At 48.0% G+C, this 22,212-nt stretch overlaps 2 protein-coding genes across 2 annotated transcripts; both read right to left on the reverse strand.

Annotated features, from left to right (window-relative positions):
- Positions 1-15,065: 15,065 nt before the first annotated feature.
- Positions 15,066-15,788, reverse strand: LOC142420595 (uncharacterized). The gene has a single exon (XM_075524684.1). It carries the CDS (start codon positions 15,786-15,788, stop codon positions 15,066-15,068), a length of 723 nt encoding a protein of 240 aa, XP_075380799.1.
- A 2,835-nt stretch (positions 15,789-18,623) lies between these two features.
- Positions 18,624-21,002, reverse strand: LOC142420638 (uncharacterized). The gene is made up of 8 exons (XM_075524784.1): positions 20,876-21,002; positions 20,653-20,794; positions 20,393-20,550; positions 20,108-20,290; positions 19,678-20,026; positions 19,384-19,575; positions 19,090-19,212; positions 18,624-18,870 (listed from the first exon to the last, which is right to left on the reverse strand). The coding sequence occupies exons 1-8, from the start codon at positions 21,000-21,002 to the stop codon at positions 18,624-18,626; spliced, it is 1,521 nt and encodes a 506-aa protein (XP_075380899.1).
- Between the last annotated feature and the right edge of the window lie 1,210 nt (positions 21,003-22,212).

Below are 22,212 nucleotides of genomic sequence, written 5' to 3' on the forward strand. Positions count from 1 at the left end.
CTTGCTCAGTTACATTCAGCAGTGTTTGGTTTACGAGATCTCCATAATAACATATTGTGGTGTTCAGATCTGTGCTGTGCAAGTGCACAAGAGTCTTACATGAGAAGAACCTTCTCTGGGCTAACCCATTTCTCTGCTCCAAAGTCTATACTAGTGACAAGCAACACCAGAATATGAAAAAAGTTTGTGACTTCTGTTTTCAGAGGCTCAGAAGTATTAAGATATTTGAAAATATTTATATGCCCAAGTTCTGAAGCTGAGCTTGGAGTAAATTATTGCATGTATTGAGTAAGAATATTAGCAACTGCGAACTACTTATTCCTCTTTCATTTAATGAGCTATGCTTGTCTCCAAAACAAAAGAGTTTGCATTCAATTGTTTTTGATCTCGTTGTTTTCAAAACGATGGGACAAAAATCTGTGTAGACCAGCTCATCGTCTGGTGTAAGGGGAAGCCTTGTTCTGCTCAGCCCTTTAGGTTTATGCAGATTTTTGGTAGTTGAGAACTTTTTCCTCTACTAATGTGTCTGTTTTCTTCCCAAATGAATGTCAGAATTGTTATTGGCCACCATTTGAGAATATGAGGAAATTTGACTGAAGAATCCAGAAAAAAAAAAAAAAAGTCAAAAGGAAAAAGTGAATAAAGAAATTGAATGACAATGCAGGTCTCATAAATTGTAAGATTTATTGTTTCCCACACCCAGATGAGTCTGAAACAGAAGTGCATGGCATACAAAGATTCCCAACAGTAATTATGCACTGAATAATTAGAAAGGACATTTCCTGAATAATTAGAAAGAATGACACCTTGAATAATAATTAGGGGAACATTTCATTCAGACCAGCAGTGAGGCACATGGCAGAGACCCAGGGATTTCAGAAAGGATGAGACGATCCGTGGCCACAGCATCCAAAGGAGGGGCGAGCCGGTGGGTCCAGGTGCCGGGGCCGGATCCTGTTGTTAGTACTTGGGGCATGTCGGCGGCAGCTTGCAGATGTTCTTGGTGTACTGGGGGCAGTAGGGGACCGGGGGGCAGTAGCGCTGCACGGGGGGGCAGCAGGGCTGCACAGGGGGGCAGTAGCGCTGCACGGGGGGGCAGCAGGGCTGCACGGGTGGGCAGCAGGGTGTCACGTAGGTGAACTTCTGCACAGGCTGCCTCTGGATGGTGTAATGGCAGGAGGGTCCTGAGTCATGGCAGGAGGAGCGGGATCCATGGCAGGAAGACCGGGATTCGTGGCAGGAGGACTCATAGTCGTGGCAGGACCTGCGAGAGCACATCTTTCTGGAGTATCGGCAAGGCTGTAGGGAAGAGAGAGAGACCATCAGGCTGGTACAGCTGCCCCACTGTAACGTTCTGCGTTTTCCTTGGCTCTTTTTCTGTAGTGGTCTGGGAAATTTTGTTTTCCTCTGTTTTGTAATACATGAGATATCTTGACCCTGAAAGTGATACTGCCTTGTCTTTTGGGGATACTCTACGATGGTGGGAGCACTCATTAATAGCACTCCCAGCTCTGATGGGAATTTCCTTACCAAGATGCTACTGTTGGCTTTTTAAAGTAAAATTTACTTCTAAAACTGCACCGACTTGTCTGAGATATCTCTCCCTCCATCACCAGCTAGTTTGGGAATTAATTCCTTGCTGGGTCCCAAAGACTCTGTGTCTTTGGAGATCTGGTCCTTCAATTACTCCTATTTTTCTGTCATCCCATCTGCTGTGAGCAAACCACAAGCACCCTTTGCATAGCCTACATGTTCAGGCACCCAGTCACCAAAAAAAAGAAATTTCTAAGACAAAGGCAAGGTCTAGATGCGGAACTAGTCAGCTAGAACTCCTATGTGAGCTCCTGCTGCTCAATAGTAGATAAATCAATATAATCCAACTTACGCTTTGCTGGAGCAAGCAAGAGGAAGATCACCGAGAGCTGATGCTGAATGAAGGAGGAACAGGGGACTGCGAACTTTTATATCTTCCAAAAGGTTATCCAAGAAATTATACCTCTCTTGGCAATGCTGACAATTAATTAAGTAGTCACGTTCATATTTATCTTCTGTGTCTAGCTTTTAGCATTTCCGATTTGACACAGGCAGGAAAAACAATTATGACTTTTTCCTTAACATGTTAATAGGCAATGAATTTCCCAATCTGCTTTATAAGGAATTTTGAAGGCAGTTGCATATTTACATATTAAAAACAAACCTAACCCTAGAGTTATTAAGTGATTTGTCGTTGGGCAACCAGTATTGCATCAACGTACAATTCAAAAGCGTTGACTCCTACTCTGCATGCTGCCCCTTGGTCTGCATGGCAGACACATTTTGACTGATATGTTTTGTTCGTGACAGAAGGGACTGTAATTAACAGCCACAACTCACATGTACTCTACTTAGAGGGAAGTCCTGTTAACTAGCTCAAACTCACCTAATGCCTCGACACCGGAGATGACGCTAAAAGGAGGTCCCCAATTCCAATTTTTTTCATTCCGTTTGTGACTCCACCAGCCATCAGCTGTTTTTCCCTTGTGCCATGATATTACCCTGTTTACATTCCTCCTAGAAGAAGGGGATTTCAAACCCTAAGCAGGAAGGATTTGGGCTGGGAAGCTATCACCTATTGGCATCCTGTTTTCAGATCCCAAATTGCTTCGGGCTCCCATCTTACTTAAGCAGTTTTGTAACTTTTACTCATTGCAGTGTTTGACTATCTACTATCATGTTTCTCTCACAGTGGCCCAAGACTTTACTTTAGGACAATGAAACAGGTAATTGTTCCTTTCCTGTGACTTTTATCCAGGGGGGTGCTGCAGGAACTCCTCGGGAGCATCCCATGGGTCGGTCCTGATGCAACTAGAACAAGAAACTCCTTAGGAGCATCCCATGGGTCGGTCCTGATGCAACTAGAACAAGAAACTCCTTGGGAGCATCCCATGGGTCGGTCCTGATGCAACTAGAACAAGAAACTCCTTAGGAGCATCCCATGGGTCGGTCCTGATGCAACTAGAACACGAAACTCCTTGGGAGCATCCCATGGGTCGGTCCTGATGCAACTAGAACAAGAAACTCCTTAGGAGCATCCCATGGGTCGGTCCTGATGCAACTAGAACACGAAACTCCTTGGGAGCATCCCATGGGTCGGTCCTGATGCAACTAGAACATGAAACTCCTTGGGAGCATCCCATGGGTCGGTCCTGATGCAACTGGAACAAGAGGGCCCTAAAAGTTGCTTACTGAGTGCAGAAGGGAGCAGCTATCCCTGTTGAGATGGTCTTCTTGTCTTTCAGGGTGTATTTTCATGTCAAATTTTGGGGAAAAAAATTTGCTACTCTGCCAACAGTTTTGTGAGATGCTAATTCGTTCTGAATTTGAAAATACATCCTGGGAAAGCATGGTTTCATGTTCTGGTTGAGGCTCCTTTTATTTATTTTTCAAGGCCATGATTCAGAAAAAAAAAAAAAGTTTTTTAAAAAGTCTTTTAGAGCTAGCCCTTGTTTAAGAAAATCTCACCTGCAGTCTTATGAAAAGCTCTGTCAATTGTAAGTAATGTAGAAATGGTTCATCTAGGTTGATAAAGTGGTATTTTTGGGAAAGGCCCTTGTGTCAATTCTCTGTTATGCAGGGTGCATTCATCTCACCCTTTTCTAGATACTCAAAGTTAGTAATTTAAGCTGAAGCTAGTTGTCGAGCTCTTTGTGAAACGGATGCAGAGAAACAGGCGCTGGCAGAAGGAAGCAAGCGATCCTGTTCTAGAATAGATGTCTCAGATAGATGGGCTGGCGACTGGGGAGATAAGGATAGTCTTAGGTTGTAAAAAGTAGAGAGAGATTTAGCATTTATTTTTAAGTGCGTGCAATTTTCACTGGAAACAGTAATTTGAAGTTCAGTGAAAGAAGGAGGGTTAGAGGAGACCTCTAGGCGCCTATTTGCATTTATTAGACACCTCAAAACATTTGTAATTCTGAGTCAGAATGACAAACGAAGTATGAGGTGCTGCTGAAGTAGGGAACTGAGAAAGACAGTCCTAGGCTAAATAGGGTACAGATGAGCTGTCTGTATGCTGTCCATAGATGTATTAATCTGCCACAGAAATGCATCTGGAATGACTGGCTTTCATTCATTTTGAAACTTTAGGATGTGGGTATTTTGTGATAAATTTGAGAAGAAAAGAATGAGAAGCGGTGACTAAGAAGTCAGAGGTAAAGATAATTCTCAAGTAAAGAGGTCGAAGAATAAACAAATCATAAAATTCTACTTTCGGAAATGAAATTTTATTGTCTCATCTACATGTTTTGGAGGTCGACACATCATGTGTAAGCCACTGCCAGCAGAAATCATTCCCAGCCTTTTGGAAAAGAACATAAGCTGGGTCTTGCATGCTAAACAAATTAAAACACATCAGATTTATATTTTGAAGAAAATTCTAATCATAGACAAGATATTAGAGGATTCATGCAAATCAAAAATGGGAAAAGAGATCCAGTGATTCAAGCTTTAGGCATCGAGAGCATCCAAGGGAGGGGCGAGCCGGTGGGTCCAGGCGCCGGGGCTGGATCCTGTTGTTAGTACTTGGGGCATGTCGGCGGCAGCTTGCAGATGTTCTTGGTGTACTGGGGGCAGTAGGGGACCGGGGGGCAGTAGCGCTGCACGGGGGGGCAGCAGGGCTGCACAGGGGGGCAGTAGCGCTGCACGGGGGGGCAGCAGGGCTGCACAGGGGGGCAGTAGCGCTGCACGGGGGGGCAACAGGGCTGCACGGGTGGGCAGCAGGGTGTCACGTAGGTGAACTTCTGCACAGGCTGCCTCTGGATGGTGTAATGGCAGGAGGGTCCCGAGTCATGGCAGGAGGAGCGGGATTCGTGGCAGGAGGTTTCGTGGCTGTGGCAGGACCTGCGAGAGCACATCTTTCTGGAGATTCGGCAAAGCTGTAGGGAAGAGAAGAACGGTCATACTGGTACAGCGGCTCTAATGCATGTGGGCATACCTGCATTCTCTAATTTGCTCTGGAATTCCCCATTTTATTCCTAATTTCTAGTTCTTCAGGGATAAGAAAGTGATTTCAATGCTGATTAGGTATTGGGAGATGATTTGTATCCCCCACTAAAGACATGACCTTTTACAGATAAAATTTGCTTTCCAGAGAAAAATTACTCAAAACATCCATTGCCTATATGCAGCCCCAGACCCTCCAGTGCCTTCTACTCAAAAACTTTGATGCCTCTTTTCCATAAAGTCCTCTGACTGTCCTCTTCTCTGTATTTTCCAGTCTTTCTGTTATTTTGGTTTGGCTTGAGCCTCTGCCTGCTAACCCTATATCCCACTTGTCATTTGCATTAATAAAACAGCTCATGCGGGTAACTTGCTTGGTCTCTGGCATGATCGAGGTCCAGAGGTGAGGAGTGAGGATCATACTCCAACTCTACCAAAGGCTGCGTGAAAGCAGCTGGTTTCATAAAGAAACTCAGGAGAAGCAGAAAAATTGGACTTACCCCTTCAGCAACAGGAATGAAGGTGTATAGGAGCAGAGAAGCGAATGAAGGAAACTGGGATGAGAGACCTTTTATACTCTTCCAAAGGGTTATCTGGGACATGAGACATCTCTTGGCAAGTGTAACCTAATTACATATCCCAGCCCATTTCTATCCGCTGTATTCAGCTTCCGACATTTTCCCTTTGATGCACTGTGCTTTTAGCATTGTAATTGTCCCATAGGTTATTAATAGCACTCTAATTCCTTCGCCTCCCTATGAAAGAGATTGGAAGGTATTTCATGCAAAGTGACGCCAATACCAAAGAAACTAATGGATTTGGTCATGGACAACAAATATCAAGCGGAAGAGACGTTTGTAATTCAGAAGTACCAATTCCTCAAGCTGTGCTGGGATGTCACATGGACCAAGAGCTAAACGTGATCACACTTCCATGTGAAAGAAAAATGATTACTAATGCTAACTCATGCGGATTATGTTTAGGGCAGAAATACTCTAGCCGACTTGCCCAATGGTACCAGATGTTTTAATGAGACATTCGGCATTAACCCAAAGATGTCCTTCATTGATCATTTCAACCTGTCTGCATGGTGTGTCCTATCAAGGATTTCTTTCATTCTTGCTATAGACGCTGTTTCAGTCTAATTCTGCAATACAGTGTTGATGGCAGTGATATCAAATCCTGGAGCAGAATGGTTTGAGGTGAATCCACCAGCCTAAGTCCTGCTCGCACGCCCAGAGGTGTAGTTATTTTCTGTTCCTATTTCCCTCTGTCCTTCTTTAATGTAGTTCTATTTTTTTTTTCCAACATTTTAAAGAAAACCTCTCTTTAGTTTACTTTCTGGAAATTTTAGCAGTTGAGGTTGTGAGAAGCGGGGCCATGTGCCTGCCTCCAGAGTAAGGTTTAAGATCTTTAATTTCACAATAATGTTGAAGACAATATTTGGACTATTAGCTGGGACAGAGTGCTAGTGTTGCTGTCCTGCTTTCCTCAGCCATGGCATCTCCGCAGCTCCTATGGAAATATGCATTAGACAGGGCTGTAGCTCAAGAAAAAACAAACAAAACAGCATAATGTGGTAGAGGTAGATGTTTCTGAGCCTGGATTTTCCCGTGAATCACGGATGAACTTCTGTCTTCCTTTCCGTGTCTACGTACAGGTCATGCCCATCTAACCCAGCAATTACATTTTCTTGTCCCATAAAAGGCAAGAATGTGTCAACACTGGGATGACATTGTGGATTAGACGTCAGGCACAATTGATTTTGGGTGATGCTCTACTGACTCACAGGGATCCCTCAAACAGGTCCATTCACATCTGTGCTTCAGTATCACAATGTACAGAATGAACCTATAAATACTTTGCTGCAAAGTTTTATTTAGGCCGTAGTTAGGCAGCACCTGTAGAAATCTTTGATCATGTTCGGGAGTAAATTTGCTGTCATATAAAAGAGAGAAGATGGTAAAAATAAAAAAAGCATGTCAGATGTAAGTATCAGGAACCACGGGCAGCAAACAAAACCGGCTGTTGTCGGGGGAGAGCAAAACACCCATTCTCCAGGGGTGCCTCACTGCTGGAGCCTCCAGCTCTATAAAGTTCCCCTGTTTCAGGCCGTTCCCTTCAGTTCGACTTTACTTCTCCTATTGCTCCCCTGTTGTTGACTAAGGTATGTGTTTGATGATCTGGAACATTTATGGAAACTTATTTGTAGACTGTAGCTCTGTGTTTACCCACTTGACTTGGCTCTGCCTAAAACCAAACTGCTCGTTTATTGTAAATAGTGCAAGAGGGAGATACTTTCTATGGAATATTTCTTGTGTTTCATTTATAAATGATATCTAATTATTGAAAATAACAATAAAACTTAGGTTTTTGGAATAAATATCTCACTTGCAGGAAAAATATTACAGTAGCTAATATGTCATCCAGAAGATATCTTATAGACAATGATAAAACGAGGGGAAAAAAAAGGTTCAAATTTGCTGTAGGTAAGTAAGTCCTCTGTTTCTGGTTGGCCCTGCTTATCTTGAAGTGCAGTAGATAAAAAAATTGCATAAAAAGGTATTGTCTTGCTTCCATCACTGAGCTACCTTTCCTTTAGGTGTACTCCACCACCCGAAATGGCATGTTCTTCTGGGAGGGAGTCCTTCTTCAACTTGAACTCAACCTGGTATGACCCGGCAGGCTCCTGGTTGGACACCCGGCGCACACCCCTCCTCTACGCCTACAGCCCCAGCTGTGCCTGTGGCAGAGACTCATGCCAGGGTGGCCACAACTATCGGCACTATGGCTACCGCCGCTCAGTCTGCTCTGAGCCGGCACCGTGCCAGGGAAGCAGGTCTTCTCCCTGTGCCAGGGAGCTGGTGAGCAGCTACGAGACATGTGGGGCATGCCATAGCTATGGGGCATGCTCAGAGGGGTGTTATGGGGGATGCTACAATTAATGGGAGACCAGGTTGTGCGGGACCCTCATCCTGGCGTGGTCTGGGACTCTGACGTTGCAGCATCGCTGTATGCAACCACAACTGCACAGCCAGAAGCGCTGTGTAGGAGCCCAACGCTTGCCCAATGCTTGTGTAGTGCTGAGGAACGTGCTCCGCATGCAGGGCCTCCTTGTCTCTCAAATTTCTAATGTTTGCCTTGGGTTTATCATGCTTTTCGTGTTCTGTTCCTTGCCCACTCTTCTCCTGCTGGCTTGGCTGAGGCACTGTCCAGATAATGTCCTCTGCAGAGGTTGCCCTCAGCAGAGGCATCATTGCTGCTGTGGCCTTTGTGGTGGGGGAAGGTGGGGACAATTTCCTGCTGAATTTATGCAGTTCGCTTTCCTGCTTCACTTCCCAGACATGTATGCTGAGATAACAAAACTTCAGCTCAGGAGAGATTTGCTGTCTCTGTTCCTCAGGCTCTTCCTAAGTCTCTCCTTAAATGAATGACACAACCTGCAGCGCTTCAGCTTATCTGAGAGTGAAAGCGTAGGTGAAAACTTGGACTGCTTAGAAAGAATTAAGATAAGAGATTTTATCTCCCCTTCCCCCAAACGCTTTCAGTCAGACTCAAACCCAGCCCAGAGCCTCCAGCCTGGCTTGGTTTCAACCTCCTGTTTGGCATAGGATGGGTTTGGCACTGGCAGAGGGGTACCTGGGTGTCTGGGGGGACAGGGACCGTCGGTAGCACCACACAACACCTTTGTGCACAGTCAGAGCTGCACGTCTCTGACCCTGACGTTCATTCCTTGCACCTGCAATCACGTACCTTGCATATGGGAATTATGCTCCTCATTATTTTAATTAAGAGTAATAATAAAACAAGTGCTAATAATAAGTTTCTTGTTCCTTTCAAAGATTCAGTGCAAACCCTTTGCTAATGAAATATCTAGCGCATTACACACAATACTGGTCTCATCCCACAGAGCCACGAATTCCTGCAGCAATCTGCCTCCCCGCTGGTGGACACTGGAGGAGAACCTGGGGTTGCATGGAGTGCAATGGGAGATACAACTGCTGATTTTTGTGGCCATCCGTCCGTTTGATATTCCTTTTTTCTACATCTACAAGAGAAGCTCAGAACTTTTATGGTTTCTGCTGAGAAAAGTTAGCTTAAACCTTGGTAGGAACTGGGAACGTTTTTTTTCTTTTGCAATCTTTCTCTTGTTTTCCAGACATGCATGGTATTTACAGGACTAGAGTTCATTGTGGGAGTCAATGCTGCAGTGCATGGCCTGGCTTAAACCCAGTTTTATTTTACATCAGCCAGTATTTCATTTAGGCAATATGGACTCTTGCTGGGATTTTCAAAGAAGGTAGAGCTACCTTGCACAAAATATGCATCTAATCCCATATTGTCTATTTAGAACAGGTCAGAAGGAAGATTAGGTATAATATAGCCCTTCCTTTGCTTACACCCTCTTGTTTATGGTGATCAGTGATTTTCAGACTTCCTAGATGGAGTCTGCTTTTGTGCTCACCAGCCATGTACGTATCATAAAGCCAAAGCTTTGCTTTTAGCTCCTTCAAAATGTGCCTGTGAAGGTCTGAGGCTCAGGGCCAGTTGTCGCAAAGCCAAGGGCTGGGATTACCAGAGATGCTGATCTGCACCTTCAACCCCAGTCAGCTTTTCCAAACCCAGCATCTGCATTTATCTGGCAGACGCGCAAGGTGTGGGGACTGGAGAGTTGAGCTTTGACACATCGCTGCCATTGAAGAGCAATGGGAAGGGGAGGAAGCTGTGAAAAGCAGCTCTTGTTAATAAAGGTGGGCTTTGGAATGATGCTAAAGATAAGGAGAAGGGTAATGGTGGAAAAACACTAGGACACCAGCACGTTTTGTGAGCTTTAGGTTTTAATATCACATCTTTGCTACTGGAGACAGAAGCAGGAAATTAATGGATTCAAATTCTTGTGCGCGCGAGAGCAAATCACGTTTCTGCCATGCTAATGCCACTTTGCATTATCAGGAGCGGGGAGAGGTAATATGTGCTTGAGGGAAGGGGCAGGACCTGCCCAAGCTCCGGGCTGCATCTTATGGAGGAGAGGGGAGAGGCGCAGCCCTGCGGTGTGCGCTGACCGTTGGCTCGTCCTCGCCCCTTCACTTCTGCTGCTGCGGGGGCCACTGCACCGGCTGCTTGATCTGCTGCTGCTGCTGGCAGGGAGCAGGGGCCACTGGCACCTGCCCGGGCACGGTGACCACGGGGCACTGGGGAGGGAGGACCACCACCGGTGTCACATCCTGCACGGCGCTCACTTCGTGGCAGATGACCTCCTCGGAGCTGTGGCAGGACCTCTCGCTGTCGTGGCAGGAGGAGCCTCCGCTGTGGCAGGAGGAGCTCTCGGTGCTGTGGCAGCCTCTGTCTCCACGGGAGCACATTTTTCGGTTGGTGCAGTGAACCCTGGGAAGGAGAGACCTTTGTCGTTAGGTGCATGAAGGGCAGCATGCTTTCCCCACTCTGCTTTGGGTTCAGATTTCCTTGATGTGTTTATGAGCCTGCCTGGGCTTGGCAGGATTTGCCTGTCTGCCCATCCCATTTCCCCTGGCTTGGGGCTTTGTTCCTGCAGTGCCGGATCAGCCCGCACCATCTGAACGCCCTCGTGAGCCCCCCCAGCAGCCCTGATCTCCATTTCTGCTGGGCTCCATGAGTCGTTTCCCTGCTCTCCCTTGCTGCATCCCACGAGCGCTCGTGCAAGACACCCTGGGATTATCTCAGGGCTGTGTAACAGAGGAGCGGATGCGCTGTGGGCTGCCAGTTTATGCTGCGCCAGCAAAAGGCATCTTGGCAAGGGTCCGAAAAACTTGCAGTCTAGAGGGGCTCTGGCACAGCCGATGAACTTACAGCCAGGACTGGTGGTATTAGAGCCTTGGCAAAATACACTTCCAAAGCTAGGTGCTCAAAATGAAGAGATTCCTGTGCCTTCCTCCCTCCTCATGTCCTCTGCTCCCTCTGTGCCCTGCGGACCCTTGGCTGCCCAGTGCCCAATTTCCCGAGGTATGAGGAAAATCCTATATGCACACCTAAACTCCCTTCTGAGGAGAGCTGAGACTTCAAGGAGGCAGAAAGCATCCGGGATGCGGCCAGCTGAGCTGAAGGCCGTTCATGCTACTCCTTCCTCTCATCGTTTAAATTTGCCTTCTCAGTTCTTTCCTAGATTTCTTCAAGGACAGCTTAATATTTTCAGCTCCTGAAGATTTACGTTTTCCAAAGGAGCTTAGTAAAGGAGTGAGGCTCATAACTGCAATTAAAATTCCCAGCTTAAACCCAAGGTTTCTTATGAAAGATCAGCTTGGTGTCTCCCATTCATTCCCAAATCCCATTCTGTACTTTTTTATTTCCAGTTTGTCCTTTGGAAACTAGGAATCCTGAGCATTGAAGTAATCCAAATATATCTATACATGATAAGAACAATAAATTTTGCTTCTTAGCATAGGCAGTCTTGAGACCAATTTTGATAGCACAAAATTGCCCCAGCCACCAAGGCAAGAACTTGGCTCTCAATAATCCCAGCCCCTGCAGAGACCCATCTTTGTAAAAGCATAGCTCAGCTCAGTTCAGCAAATTTTCATAGGAATGAAATGTTAGCGGTGTAGTAGCAACTTACCTTGGCTGTGAAGGCTCTGAAGAAGGAGCGGAGCTGAGTGAATGAGCTGCTCTCCCATCCGAGAACTTTTATACGGTTCCTAACTCTCTTCCTGAAAATGCAATAAACCCCTGGGGAAAAATGACCAACATATTTACAAAACAGCCACACCTCTAATTATCCACCACCTTCAAAAGCTTATTCAACCCAGTTTCTTTGATTGACTTGTCATACAGTAGATTGTGTTCCTTGTGTTACACAGCTTTAATTGCCACCCTGCCCCATGCAAGTTGTAATGCACGAAGAGTGAAAACCGTGTGGGTGGCTTGACTGTCTCACCGTCATGCCAGAATGAGTTTTATATTGCAAAATGGATGGCAAAGGTGGTGCTTTTTTGGGTTTCTATCCTCCTGAAACCTCTTGCCCAAAGCCTGGCAGGGAGGAGAGGTCACGATGCCCAGTCATGTCTAACTGCTCTTGGCAGGACCGGGACGAGAGCCACCACTTTCAGGTCCTCGCCATAAAAAATGGCAAGTTTTTAGAAAGTCCTCATCACACGTCTTCTGAAAGCATCTTTAAAGTTCTCTTCACCCTGTAAGACATCTGCGAGTGCCAGAAGCTTTGCAGCCGAGGGTCCCCTCTTGATTTCCTCTCTCTGACTGTGTCATTTCCCAGAGCAATAAAACCAGGATAATAAAGCCTGTGGCCACTGTGGCAGGCTCCAAGAGCTATGAATGGAAAGTGACCTGTCAAAGCCAGGTAGCGGTACAGGCCACTTTCGGAAGTCTTGGCTTATACCTGTGAATACCCCTAAAATGTAGTGCGGTTTCTCTACCTGTGTTCATCTACTTCATGTCTGATTTTATAGCCATTTCACTGATACTGACATAGTTACCACTAATTTTCATTGCTGACATTTTTCCTGGCCAATACCAAAAAGCCCCAAATAGAACTGCTCTTTTACTATTTCTGTTTTTCTAATATTTTAAATTTTTTTTTTTAATTTGCCTGCCTCTGAAGCAGCCATTGTCCATGATGGGAAATGCATGCCTACAGAAGCCACTTGGGCAAACCTTGCATTCATGAGTAAGCAGCGAGTAAAGCATGATCTCAGAGACCATGTACCTGAGCTCACCACGCATCTTGAACTCACCCAGCTCTTCCCCGGGGCGGGACAGGTGCACCCTGGGTGCAAACCAGCGGACTTCTGCAAGCCTGGGGTGCTTGCCTGGCCCTGGTGCAATCAGCTGTGCAACCATGGCTTTGCAACAGCCTCGGTTTCTCCTTTTCCCTCCCATTAGCAGCTTGACTCTGCAATTTCAGCAGGGCTCACTCTTGTGTTTTTACTCATTTTGCATCTTAACTCCCTCTGCAAACATGGGAGTCAAAAGGTTTTGTTGGGCAGAGATTGACTGAACATCTGAAGCAGAGGGGTGGCTCCCACTTGCTATCTTTAAAACAATTTCTTTGGTTTCTATCCAGAGGCGCCAGTTAGCGACTTTCATCAAGAAGCCAGATTCGTGTTTACCGTTCAGCCTGCCTGTTTACAAACAGCCGAAGCAGAGGGGCCATGGCTTTTGCAAGCACCGACACGCTCGTAGACGAGAGTCCTGCATTATCACAGTTGTCAGCCATAAAGGATGACTCGTTCCTCCCCTGTTGCACAACGAGCGGGGAGGAAATCTGCATGTGCGAGTGCGCATGTGTACGCCCGTGTGTAAAATCCAGCCTCCGCCTGCTCCCAGCCTCATGCTGGAGGTGAGCTGCAGCCTCTCCAGTGTGCAGAGAAAGGCAGTGGGATGCAGCCCCAGCTCCTCGTGCTCAAGCTCTGGATGCAAGAGCATCCTCCTTCTCCCCCGGGTCTACTATACTATTATATCATCTAGCTTGGTTAACATCTAAGCTTGTGGAGTGCTTTTTGACACAAGCCTCAAAGAACCAGCCAGGTGGGACAGTGAATAAGAAATGTACTTTTAAAGTGTTTTCTATTTTCTTTTTCTGGGGGGGGACACTGAAATTTTGGGATGGTTTTTGGCCAGTCAGTTGAATAAACAAGAAGATTTTGAATACTCCAGACTCTAATTGGTTTTCTGGAAGTCTCTTGGAAGTCGTTTCAGCTTTCTGAGTTCTTTTGCTACCTTTGATGTTATCAGATGAAGTAGGGAAAATAACAGAATTCAATAATGAAGTGGTAGATTTTAGAAATATAAGTAGATGCAAATAAATGATAACACTGTCTAATTTTAGAATGGAATTTAATATGGCTGGTGACAAAACCTTATGTAACACTCCCTGCACCACAGTCTTACAAGACTTTACGGTGTGAAAGATCCCCGTTGTGGCACCAGACATGGGGCTAGAGCTCAGAGGAGTTTGGTTTTTGTAAGCTGTGGTGTTTTACAAACATCAGGGCAAAGTTTTCTGGGTTTTTATTGACCTGAAAGGGTCAAAATCCCCACATGTGGGTGAAAGCAGCAATGGTAAAAAAAATTTTACAATGTAATTTTATGCTCTTTTGTCTCCCTTTTAAATGGGCACAGACCTATGGGTTTTTTTCCTTCATTACCAATATTTGGAGGACTCAAAAAACCCCAGAGAACAGTCCCAAAACACTAAATGTTTGGCAAATATCACGTAACAACCGGCACTGGATGTTCAAGCCTCCCCCACGCTGTCCCATCAGCACAGCACAGAGGAACCATCTTCTCCCTGTGCCTAATTTAGGGCCTGATCCTATCAAAAAATGTCATGAAGCAGGTTACTGCGAAGAAGCAAACGAGCTTGTTCGAGTTGCCTCATGCTACTGGTGCAAGCATAAGGTTTACGTGTTCCGGCTTACGACATCACCTGCAATCTCTCTGGGACAGGAGCCTAGTGTGTAATTGTTTCCAAGTAAACAACCTTGCACTCCCAAGGTCACGCTGTAAATAATAATCAGTCGGAAATCACCTGGGAGTTTTGCATATCTCCTTAACGTAGCTCGCAGAGTCTGGCCTGTGTACCCGTGCAGAGGGTCTCGGCAGGGCACAGCATTTCCTTTTGATGGGAACAGCGTGGGGAAAGCCCTGGCTTTGGCAAGAGCAAAATTAAGAACCTTCTCTTGCTGTTGAAAATGATGTATTTTAATTCTATTAAGATAAATATTACATTTGAGTATGGTTGTAAAATGTATATCAAAAATGTTGGAAGATAAATCTTGTATTGTAAAGTAGATTCCTTGAGTATCTATCTGTATTTTGAGTGAAGGAGCCAGAAATTAAAGAAACCATTCAGATACTGGAATTTCCCACAGACTAGGAAGTTTTATTTTCCAACCCATGAGCAAAAGGAGATGGAGAGAAGAATCTTTTCCCATCACCAAAGCACAAAACACTTTTCCCAGCAGTGCTTGCAGCAATGTTGCTAGCTGCAGCTCAATGCGAGGAATGCAAAGCTCCCTGACCATAATGACACAGTCGGGGAAAAGCCCCATTGTGGCACATTCAGGGCACTTTTGCTTGAGCGGGGGCTGCTGGGTCAGTCACTTCTTCTGGCTGGGGGGCCAGTGGCTGGTCTTCTTGCTCTGTTGGGTCTCGATGTTGGGAATGACCACAGGGCATTTCTGCTGCATGGCCTGGGAGGACCCACCACCTCCAGAGCTGAGCTCTGGGCCTGAGCATCCTCCCATGTCATAGCCCAATCCTCCGCTATGGTACCCTGATCCACCGCTGCCCCTACCTGTCGGTGATGCATCGTATCCGTATCCAGAGCCTCCTCCCGCAGTGACACCCGATATCCCACTGTGGCAGCTGGATCCTCCACCACCCCCTGAGGTGCCAATGACGTTCCGGCCTGAGTCCTCACTGCCGTACCCTATTTCCCCCCTGCTGCCGTAGGCTGGGACTGTCCCCCCTGCAATGCCCCAGCCAGATGTCCCCTCGCTGTCACTGCTGGTTATTACAACAGATCCACCACCGCCACATCTGTACTCCCCTACAACGTTGTAGGTGGGTGATGCTGGCATGGGCTGGGAGGATGAAGCTCCCCGGCTGTAGATGACCGAGCCTTCTCCATCACAGAAGAAGGAGCCGTGTCCCCGGAGGCTCGGGAAGCCCCCACTGTTGCTGTAGGCTCCTCTGTGATGTGAGGAGATGTCATTGCTGTAGCCCCTGTTCCGGTGGGCACATCTCCCTCGGAGAGACTGATAAATCTGAAAGAGGAAAAAAAATAAAATCTGCACCGTTTTGCTTCGTTTTTGCACCATGGCAGGTGGGGAGGCTGCAGGTGGTGTGGTCAGAAAGGCAATGCCAGGCTTCAAAACAGGGCACTGCCCAGCTGTTCTTCAAATGCAAGAGTATTTTGACTCTTACTGGGATAGCTTTTCTCTTTCTTAACTCCAGGGTGTATTTCCGGAGAATCAAAAATCCGAAATATATTCTTTTAACATCTAATGACTGCCATGGTTTCCCCCACTCATCTTCATGACCGTAACTGCAGAGCTGTAAAAATAGCAAGGATTATCCTCGCTTCTGTTTTTAAACTGCTGCAAGAATGGTGGATCAAAAGTTCCATGCAAGATGATGTTGCTAGCTGTATTATTTCCATTGTTGCGTAGCATCCCCAAAGGTCTTTTACATAAGGCAATCGGCACAGCCACAGAGGTATGTAATAATTTTGAATTACAGCATAGGCTTATTAAATAATACAAAAAATGTGTCCCGCACATTGCAAAGAGGATCAAAACTGCAAAGAATATGCAGTCACCACGTGCTGGTCCCACTACAGATTCATCTGGGTTTTTAGCCTGCTCAGCTCTCTGGCTCCCAGTCCGGTGATCTGACTTCATCTTGCTTCCTAGTGATCTGATCCGCACCATAGCACGAAACTGTACAGATCCTGAGAACTTTGCTATAGATGCTCAGGCAGCGTGGATATGTTGCAAGCACGGGTCAAGATCTCAAATGAAGCTATCATCTCCCTTGAATATGAAATAATAAAGTCTCAGAAAAGAGCAGACTTACCCTCCTCAGCCATTGGAAACACATTTAGGAGATAAAAGTCAACTGAGTGAGGAGCTTTAACAGCCAGGCACTTTTATATGGCGTTTAGCGTATATGGGAAGTGAGACACCCTAAGGAATGGCAAGGATTTATTTATCAATCAAACTCTGATTTCAGTGTTTGCTTTGACTCATGACATCTGATTGATATCTTTCCTTCACACTGCTTGTTGTGTTGCATGTGGCAGTAATTGCTACTTCTGCTTAATGATCCTATTCCTGTGCTCCTGCCCTGAGCTACGGAGGACTGCTTCAGCCCCCAGTGAGGTGGCAATGCTGGGGGAGACTGGGGGAGGTGGGTGGGAGCGTGGGTGTAGGGAAATGCTGAGTAAGAAGATGAGTGTGGGGCAGAGGGTGGTGGTGACTGGGTCCTGCTCAGGGAAGGGGCAGGGAGGCTGTGGTTCAGTGGTGTGGCAACGCTCATGGCTCGGGGCATCGCTGTAAGGGGCATCACTGTAAGGGTGGGTGTGATCAGTGGGTACCCAGGAGAGGGGAAGGCAAATGCTCAGAAAGTGTCTGGTGGCCACACAGCATGTTGATGTCTCCAGCATCTTATTGGTGGCTTCAGTGGGAGATTTTCTGAGGAAGACATCTGCATCCAAACCAAAAGCTCGTCAAAAGTGAAGCGCCCGGCTCGGGTATTTTGCAAGGGTTCTAGAGATGCTCTGAGAAGGCTTAGGGGCCCTGGAGAGAATTGTGGAGGTGTGAATGTCCTAACACTTAAACCCACTGTGGCTGGATTACTTCTCTAATGAAGAATTATGGCTCCAAATGCCTTCCTTCTGCATTTTCATATGCTGTGTTCTTCCTCTGGCTTGGGAAGAACGCCAAGCACTAGGAACTCCAGGGAGACTGATCTGGAGGGCTGGAAGGGTTATGCTCTGTGGCCATGCTGGTAGTGCTGCCTGTCACGATGTCCGCGCTGCAGCCTGCGGTGCTCCAGCTTGGCCCCACAGCATGGCTCTTGCAGGCTGGACTAGGTCTGTTCAGCTCTGAGCAATTTTGCTGTGGGGACAATGAGTCCCAGCTTTGGCAAAAGGCCATGTCTACCGGGAAGAAAGCAGTGCACGGGGTGGTGGTGCTGCCCTTGGCATTTCAAAGCAGATTTCAAAAGGCTGGGCAAGGAGAGATTAAGGCCTGGAGGCATGATTTGGAGTGTGTTGAGCTGCTTGAGGGACTTGCTGCTGGTTTTATTTCCTTCTGCCTGGCCCAGGGCTGATTTGGCTGACCCAGTGTGTGAGATTTACTTGCTGGGTAGAGCTGCTGTGAGGTTTGCAAAGCTGGGAGAGAATTGGAAGGATGGCAGGGACATGGACATGGTGTTATTGGCCACTCCAGGCAGCAACAGCTGCTATTGAGGGTCAGCCCCAATCCCTGTTCTTCAGGGCTGAGCCTGATGGGCTTGGTCATGTGTCCCAGCAGCACTTCATTGCTCCACAGACATGGTCATTGGGTGCTGGTGCCTCAGAGGATGTAGAGCCATGAGCTGGGATGGCTGCACCATGCACAGGCACCAAAGGGATGTTGGGTGCTGTGGGTGCTTGATGTTTTAGGCTTTGCTGTTACTCTATCATGGAGCCAGGGGGAAAATGAAGGTGCAAACTCTCTGGGGCTATAAACGGAGTGGCTTTAGAGCTGCATCTACAGCCATGCACCATTGAACCCATCATCTTCTTTACAGAGAGGAGTGAAATGTCTCATCGGATAGAATTCTAGCTTCCAGGACCATAAGATGCTGGTTGAGAATACAAGAAAAACCAAATTCATAAAAAAGGCAGCTTTGAGATATTATTATATTTATTAGATATAAAAACTGCTCTTTGGAACAGCAGCAGAGCCTTATCAAAGGCATTCCAACACCAGCAGCAGGGAACAAGGCTGTTAATCCTGGAGTTCTCAGCACAGGGATGCAGCATCAAGGGAAGAGAAGAGGAGGACATGCTGGGAAGAAACAGGCAAACAGAGCCAGGTCTGGAGGGAAAAAGGTGACATGGCAGAGGCAGGGCTGTTCTTGATGAGTGCCAGGGCTGCCTGTGGCTGTTACTTCTGGTGGCTGGGGGGCCAGTGGCAGGCCTGCTTGGTCTGATGGGACTCGATGTTGGGCATGACAAGAGGGCATTTCTGCTGTGTGGACTGGCAGGACCCACCGCTGCCCCCTCCAGAGCTGATGATGATTGTGTGGCCTGAGGAACCGCCACTGCCACCACTGGATCCTCCACTGCAGCATCCAGAGGAGCCACCTCCTCCACCACCTGAGCTCACAATGATCTTCTGGCCAGATCCCCCACTGCCACCACTGTATCCTCCTCCCATGCCATAGCCTGAGGAGCCTCCACTGCAGCACCCAGAGGATCCTCCACTACCTCCACCTCCAATTATGCTCTTTGATCCTGAAGACCCACCACTGTATCCTCCTCCCATGCCATAGCCTGAGGAGCCCCCACTGCAGCACCCAGAGGATCCCCCACTACTTCCACCTCCAATGATGATCTTTGCTCCTGAAGACCCACCACTGGATCCCCCACTGCAGCATCCAGAGGATCCTCCACTACCTCCACCTCCAATTATGCTCTTTGATCCTGAAGACCCACCACTGTATCCTCCTCCCATGCCATAGCTGGATCCTCCACTGCAGCATCCAGAGGATCCTCCACTACTTCCACCTCCAATGATGATCTTTGCTCCTGAAGACCCACCACTGTATCCTCCTCCCATGCCATAGCCTGAGGAGCCCCCACTGCAGCACCCAGAGGATCCCCCACTACTTCCACCTCCAATGATGATCTTTGCTCCTGAAGACCCACCACTGGATCCCCCACTGCAGCATCCAGAGGATCCTCCACTACCTCCACCTCCAATTATGCTCTTTGATCCTGAAGACCCACCACTGTATCCTCCTCCCATGCCATAGCTGGATCCTCCACTGCAGCATCCAGAGGATCCTCCACTACTTCCACCTCCAATGATGATCTTTGCTCCTGAAGACCCACCACTGGATCCTCCTCCCATGCCATAGCCTGAGGAACCTCCACTGCAGCACCCAGAGGATCCTCCACTACTTCCACCTCCAATGATGATCTTTGCTCCTGAAGACCCACCACTGGATCCACCACTGCAGCATCCAGAGGATCCTCCACTACCTCCACCTCCAATTATGCTCTTTGATCCTGAAGACCCACCACTGGATCCTCCTCCCATGCCATAGCCTGAGGAGCCTCCACTGCAGCATCCAGAGGATCCTCCACTGCTTCCACCTCCAATGATGATCTTTGCTCCTGAAGACCCACCACTGGATCCCCCACTGCAGCATCCAGAGGATCCTCCACTACCTCCACCTCCAATTATGCTCTTTGATCCTGAAGACCCACCACTGTATCCTCCTCCCATGCCATAGCCTGAGGAGCCTCCACTGCAGCATCCAGAGGATCCTCCACTGCTTCCACCTCCAATGATGATCTTTGCTCCTGAAGATCCACCACTGGATCCCCCACTGCAGCATCCAGAAGATCCTCCACTACCTCCACCTCCAATTATGCTCTTTGATCCTGAAGACCCACCACTGTATCCTCCTCCCATGCTATAGCCTGAGGAGCCTCCACTGCAGCATCCAGAGGATCCTCCACTGCTTCCACCTCCAATGATGATCTTGCCTCCTGAAGACCCACCACTGGATCCCCCACTGCAGCATCCAGATGATCCTCCACTACCTCCACCTCCAATTATGCTCTTTGATCCTGAAGACCCACCACTGTATCCTCCTCCCATGCCATAGCTGGATCCCCCACTGCAGCATCCAGAAGATCCTCCACTACCTCCACCTCCAATTATGCTCTTTGATCCTGAAGACCCACCACTGTATCCTCCTCCCATGCTATAGCCTGAGGAGCCTCCACTGCAGCATCCAGAGGATCCTCCACTGCTTCCACCTCCAATGATGATCTTGCCTCCTGAAGACCCACCACTGGATCCCCCACTGCAGCATCCAGATGATCCTCCACTACCTCCACCTCCAATTATGCTCTTTGATCCTGAAGACCCACCACTGTATCCTCCTCCCATGCCATAGCTGGATCCCCCACTGCAGCATCCAGATGAGCCACCTCCTCCACCACCTGAGCTAATAATGATCTTCTGGCCTGATCCCCCACTGCCACCGCTGTATCCTCCTCCCATGCCATAGCCTGAGGAGCCCCCACTGCAGCAGGATCCACCTCCTCCACCACCAGAGCTGACAATGATCTTGCCAGAGCCCCCGCTGCCCCCCCCGTAGCTGCCTGAGCCTGAGCTGCCACAGCAGGAGGAGCCCTGTGCCTGGTAGCTGGAGGAGCTGCCCCCGTGGCAGCAGGAGCCCCCGCTGTGGCATCCGCCGGACTGGGAGGATGTTTCATGGCAGCCTCCGGAGGTCTGTCTGGAGCACATCGTTGAGCAGCGACCCTGCAAGAAACAGTGCTGTCAGTAAGAAGCCCCTTGGAGACGCTGCTGAACCTTCGCAGCAAACCAAAAATGGAGCAGTTCCCAGGAAATACCCCATCTGCGCCGCCTTCTGCAGTCCTACAAGAATGGCCGCTTGATAAACTCCCCCACCCTTGTTAGACAGCAGGAAAGACCTGCAATGAAAAGCTCCCAGGGACTGCTCTGGAGATCGTAACAGTCACAGAAAAACTCTGCATGCAGGAACATTGAGAGTACTTCCAGAGATTTGCACATGTGCTCTGACACGCTCAGAGCCGCACTCTAAAAGCTTTAGTCCCACTGTAGATCCTTCTGGATTTATAGACTGCTGAAACTCACAGCAGCTGAAAATTCAGCCATATTTGTGCGCCCTTAGAATGTCAGCTACAGCTCCCTTCTGTAAGGAAGGCAGTGCTGTTGGCACACCAAATGGTTTTTCGGAGAACCCCACCCGATGTCGAGTCGGCATGTTTCCCTCATTCAAAGCACGCTCAAAGACCAACCGGTGGATTGGCCTCTCTGCCTAGGGGTTCAAAAAGTTTCCGTATCAACGGGCTTACCTTCAGTGCAACTGGAAATGCGTGCAAGGCTCGGTGGCAGGTGAATGAGGAGCCTTGGGATAGGTGAGCTTTTATATTGCATGCATCGTGCTCTCAAGGGAAGTGAGACACCCTAAGGAATGTTGATCAATTTATTTACTGAGCCTGGCTTTAGCTACCTCCTTCTTTGACTCACTTGCAGCAGATAGGTGATACAAAGGAGATGTATCAATTACGTTCTGCACCGCAGTTGCTAATTCTACTTAATGATTCCTTTCCGGGAGTCTTGCTCTGAAACATTGGAGGCAAATGGCTTCTGGGCGTCTACCTTGGGGGCTCCCCAATGCATTTCTGCTAGGCTGCCGCTTCTTGGGTACTCAGCAGAGAGTGGAGACAGAGCAGATGCTGAGGGATGGAGGCTGGAGCAAGTTAGGGCTGGAGTGTGATGGAAGGACAAGGGTAAAGGATGTGCTGGAGTGGAGTCCCAGGGAATTCTGGGGAAAGAGGGTTTCCTCAAGGACTGGTGAGATGGGGAGCTGGATGGGGAGCAGGAGTATGTCCAGCCCACTGGGAAAGGCAACCATGTGCTCAACGGGCCAGAGGTACCACCTCTGATGGAGCAGTGCACCCCTTTGGAG

The sequence above is a fragment of the Mycteria americana genome, chromosome 25 (assembly GCF_035582795.1).
Source record: "Mycteria americana isolate JAX WOST 10 ecotype Jacksonville Zoo and Gardens chromosome 25, USCA_MyAme_1.0, whole genome shotgun sequence".
NCBI classification, from domain to species: domain Eukaryota; kingdom Metazoa; phylum Chordata; class Aves; order Ciconiiformes; family Ciconiidae; genus Mycteria; species Mycteria americana.

Coding starts and splice junctions, on each gene's coding strand:
- LOC142420595 (XM_075524684.1), bottom strand. CDS start 15,788: ATGGTGCAAAAACGAAGCAAAACGGTGCAGATTTTATTTTTTTTCCTC.
- LOC142420638 (XM_075524784.1), bottom strand. CDS start 21,002: ATGTGCTCCAGACAGACCTCCGGAGGCTGCCATGAAACATCCTCCCAG. Junction 20,551..20,652: donor GGATGCTGCAGTGGGGGATC/CAGCTATGGCAT, acceptor CTGCAGTGGGGG/ATCCAGTGGTGGGTCTTCAG. Junction 18,871..19,089: donor AGTGGGGGATCCAGTGGTGG/GTCTTCAGGAGC, acceptor CAGTGGTGGCAG/TGGGGGATCTGGCCAGAAGA.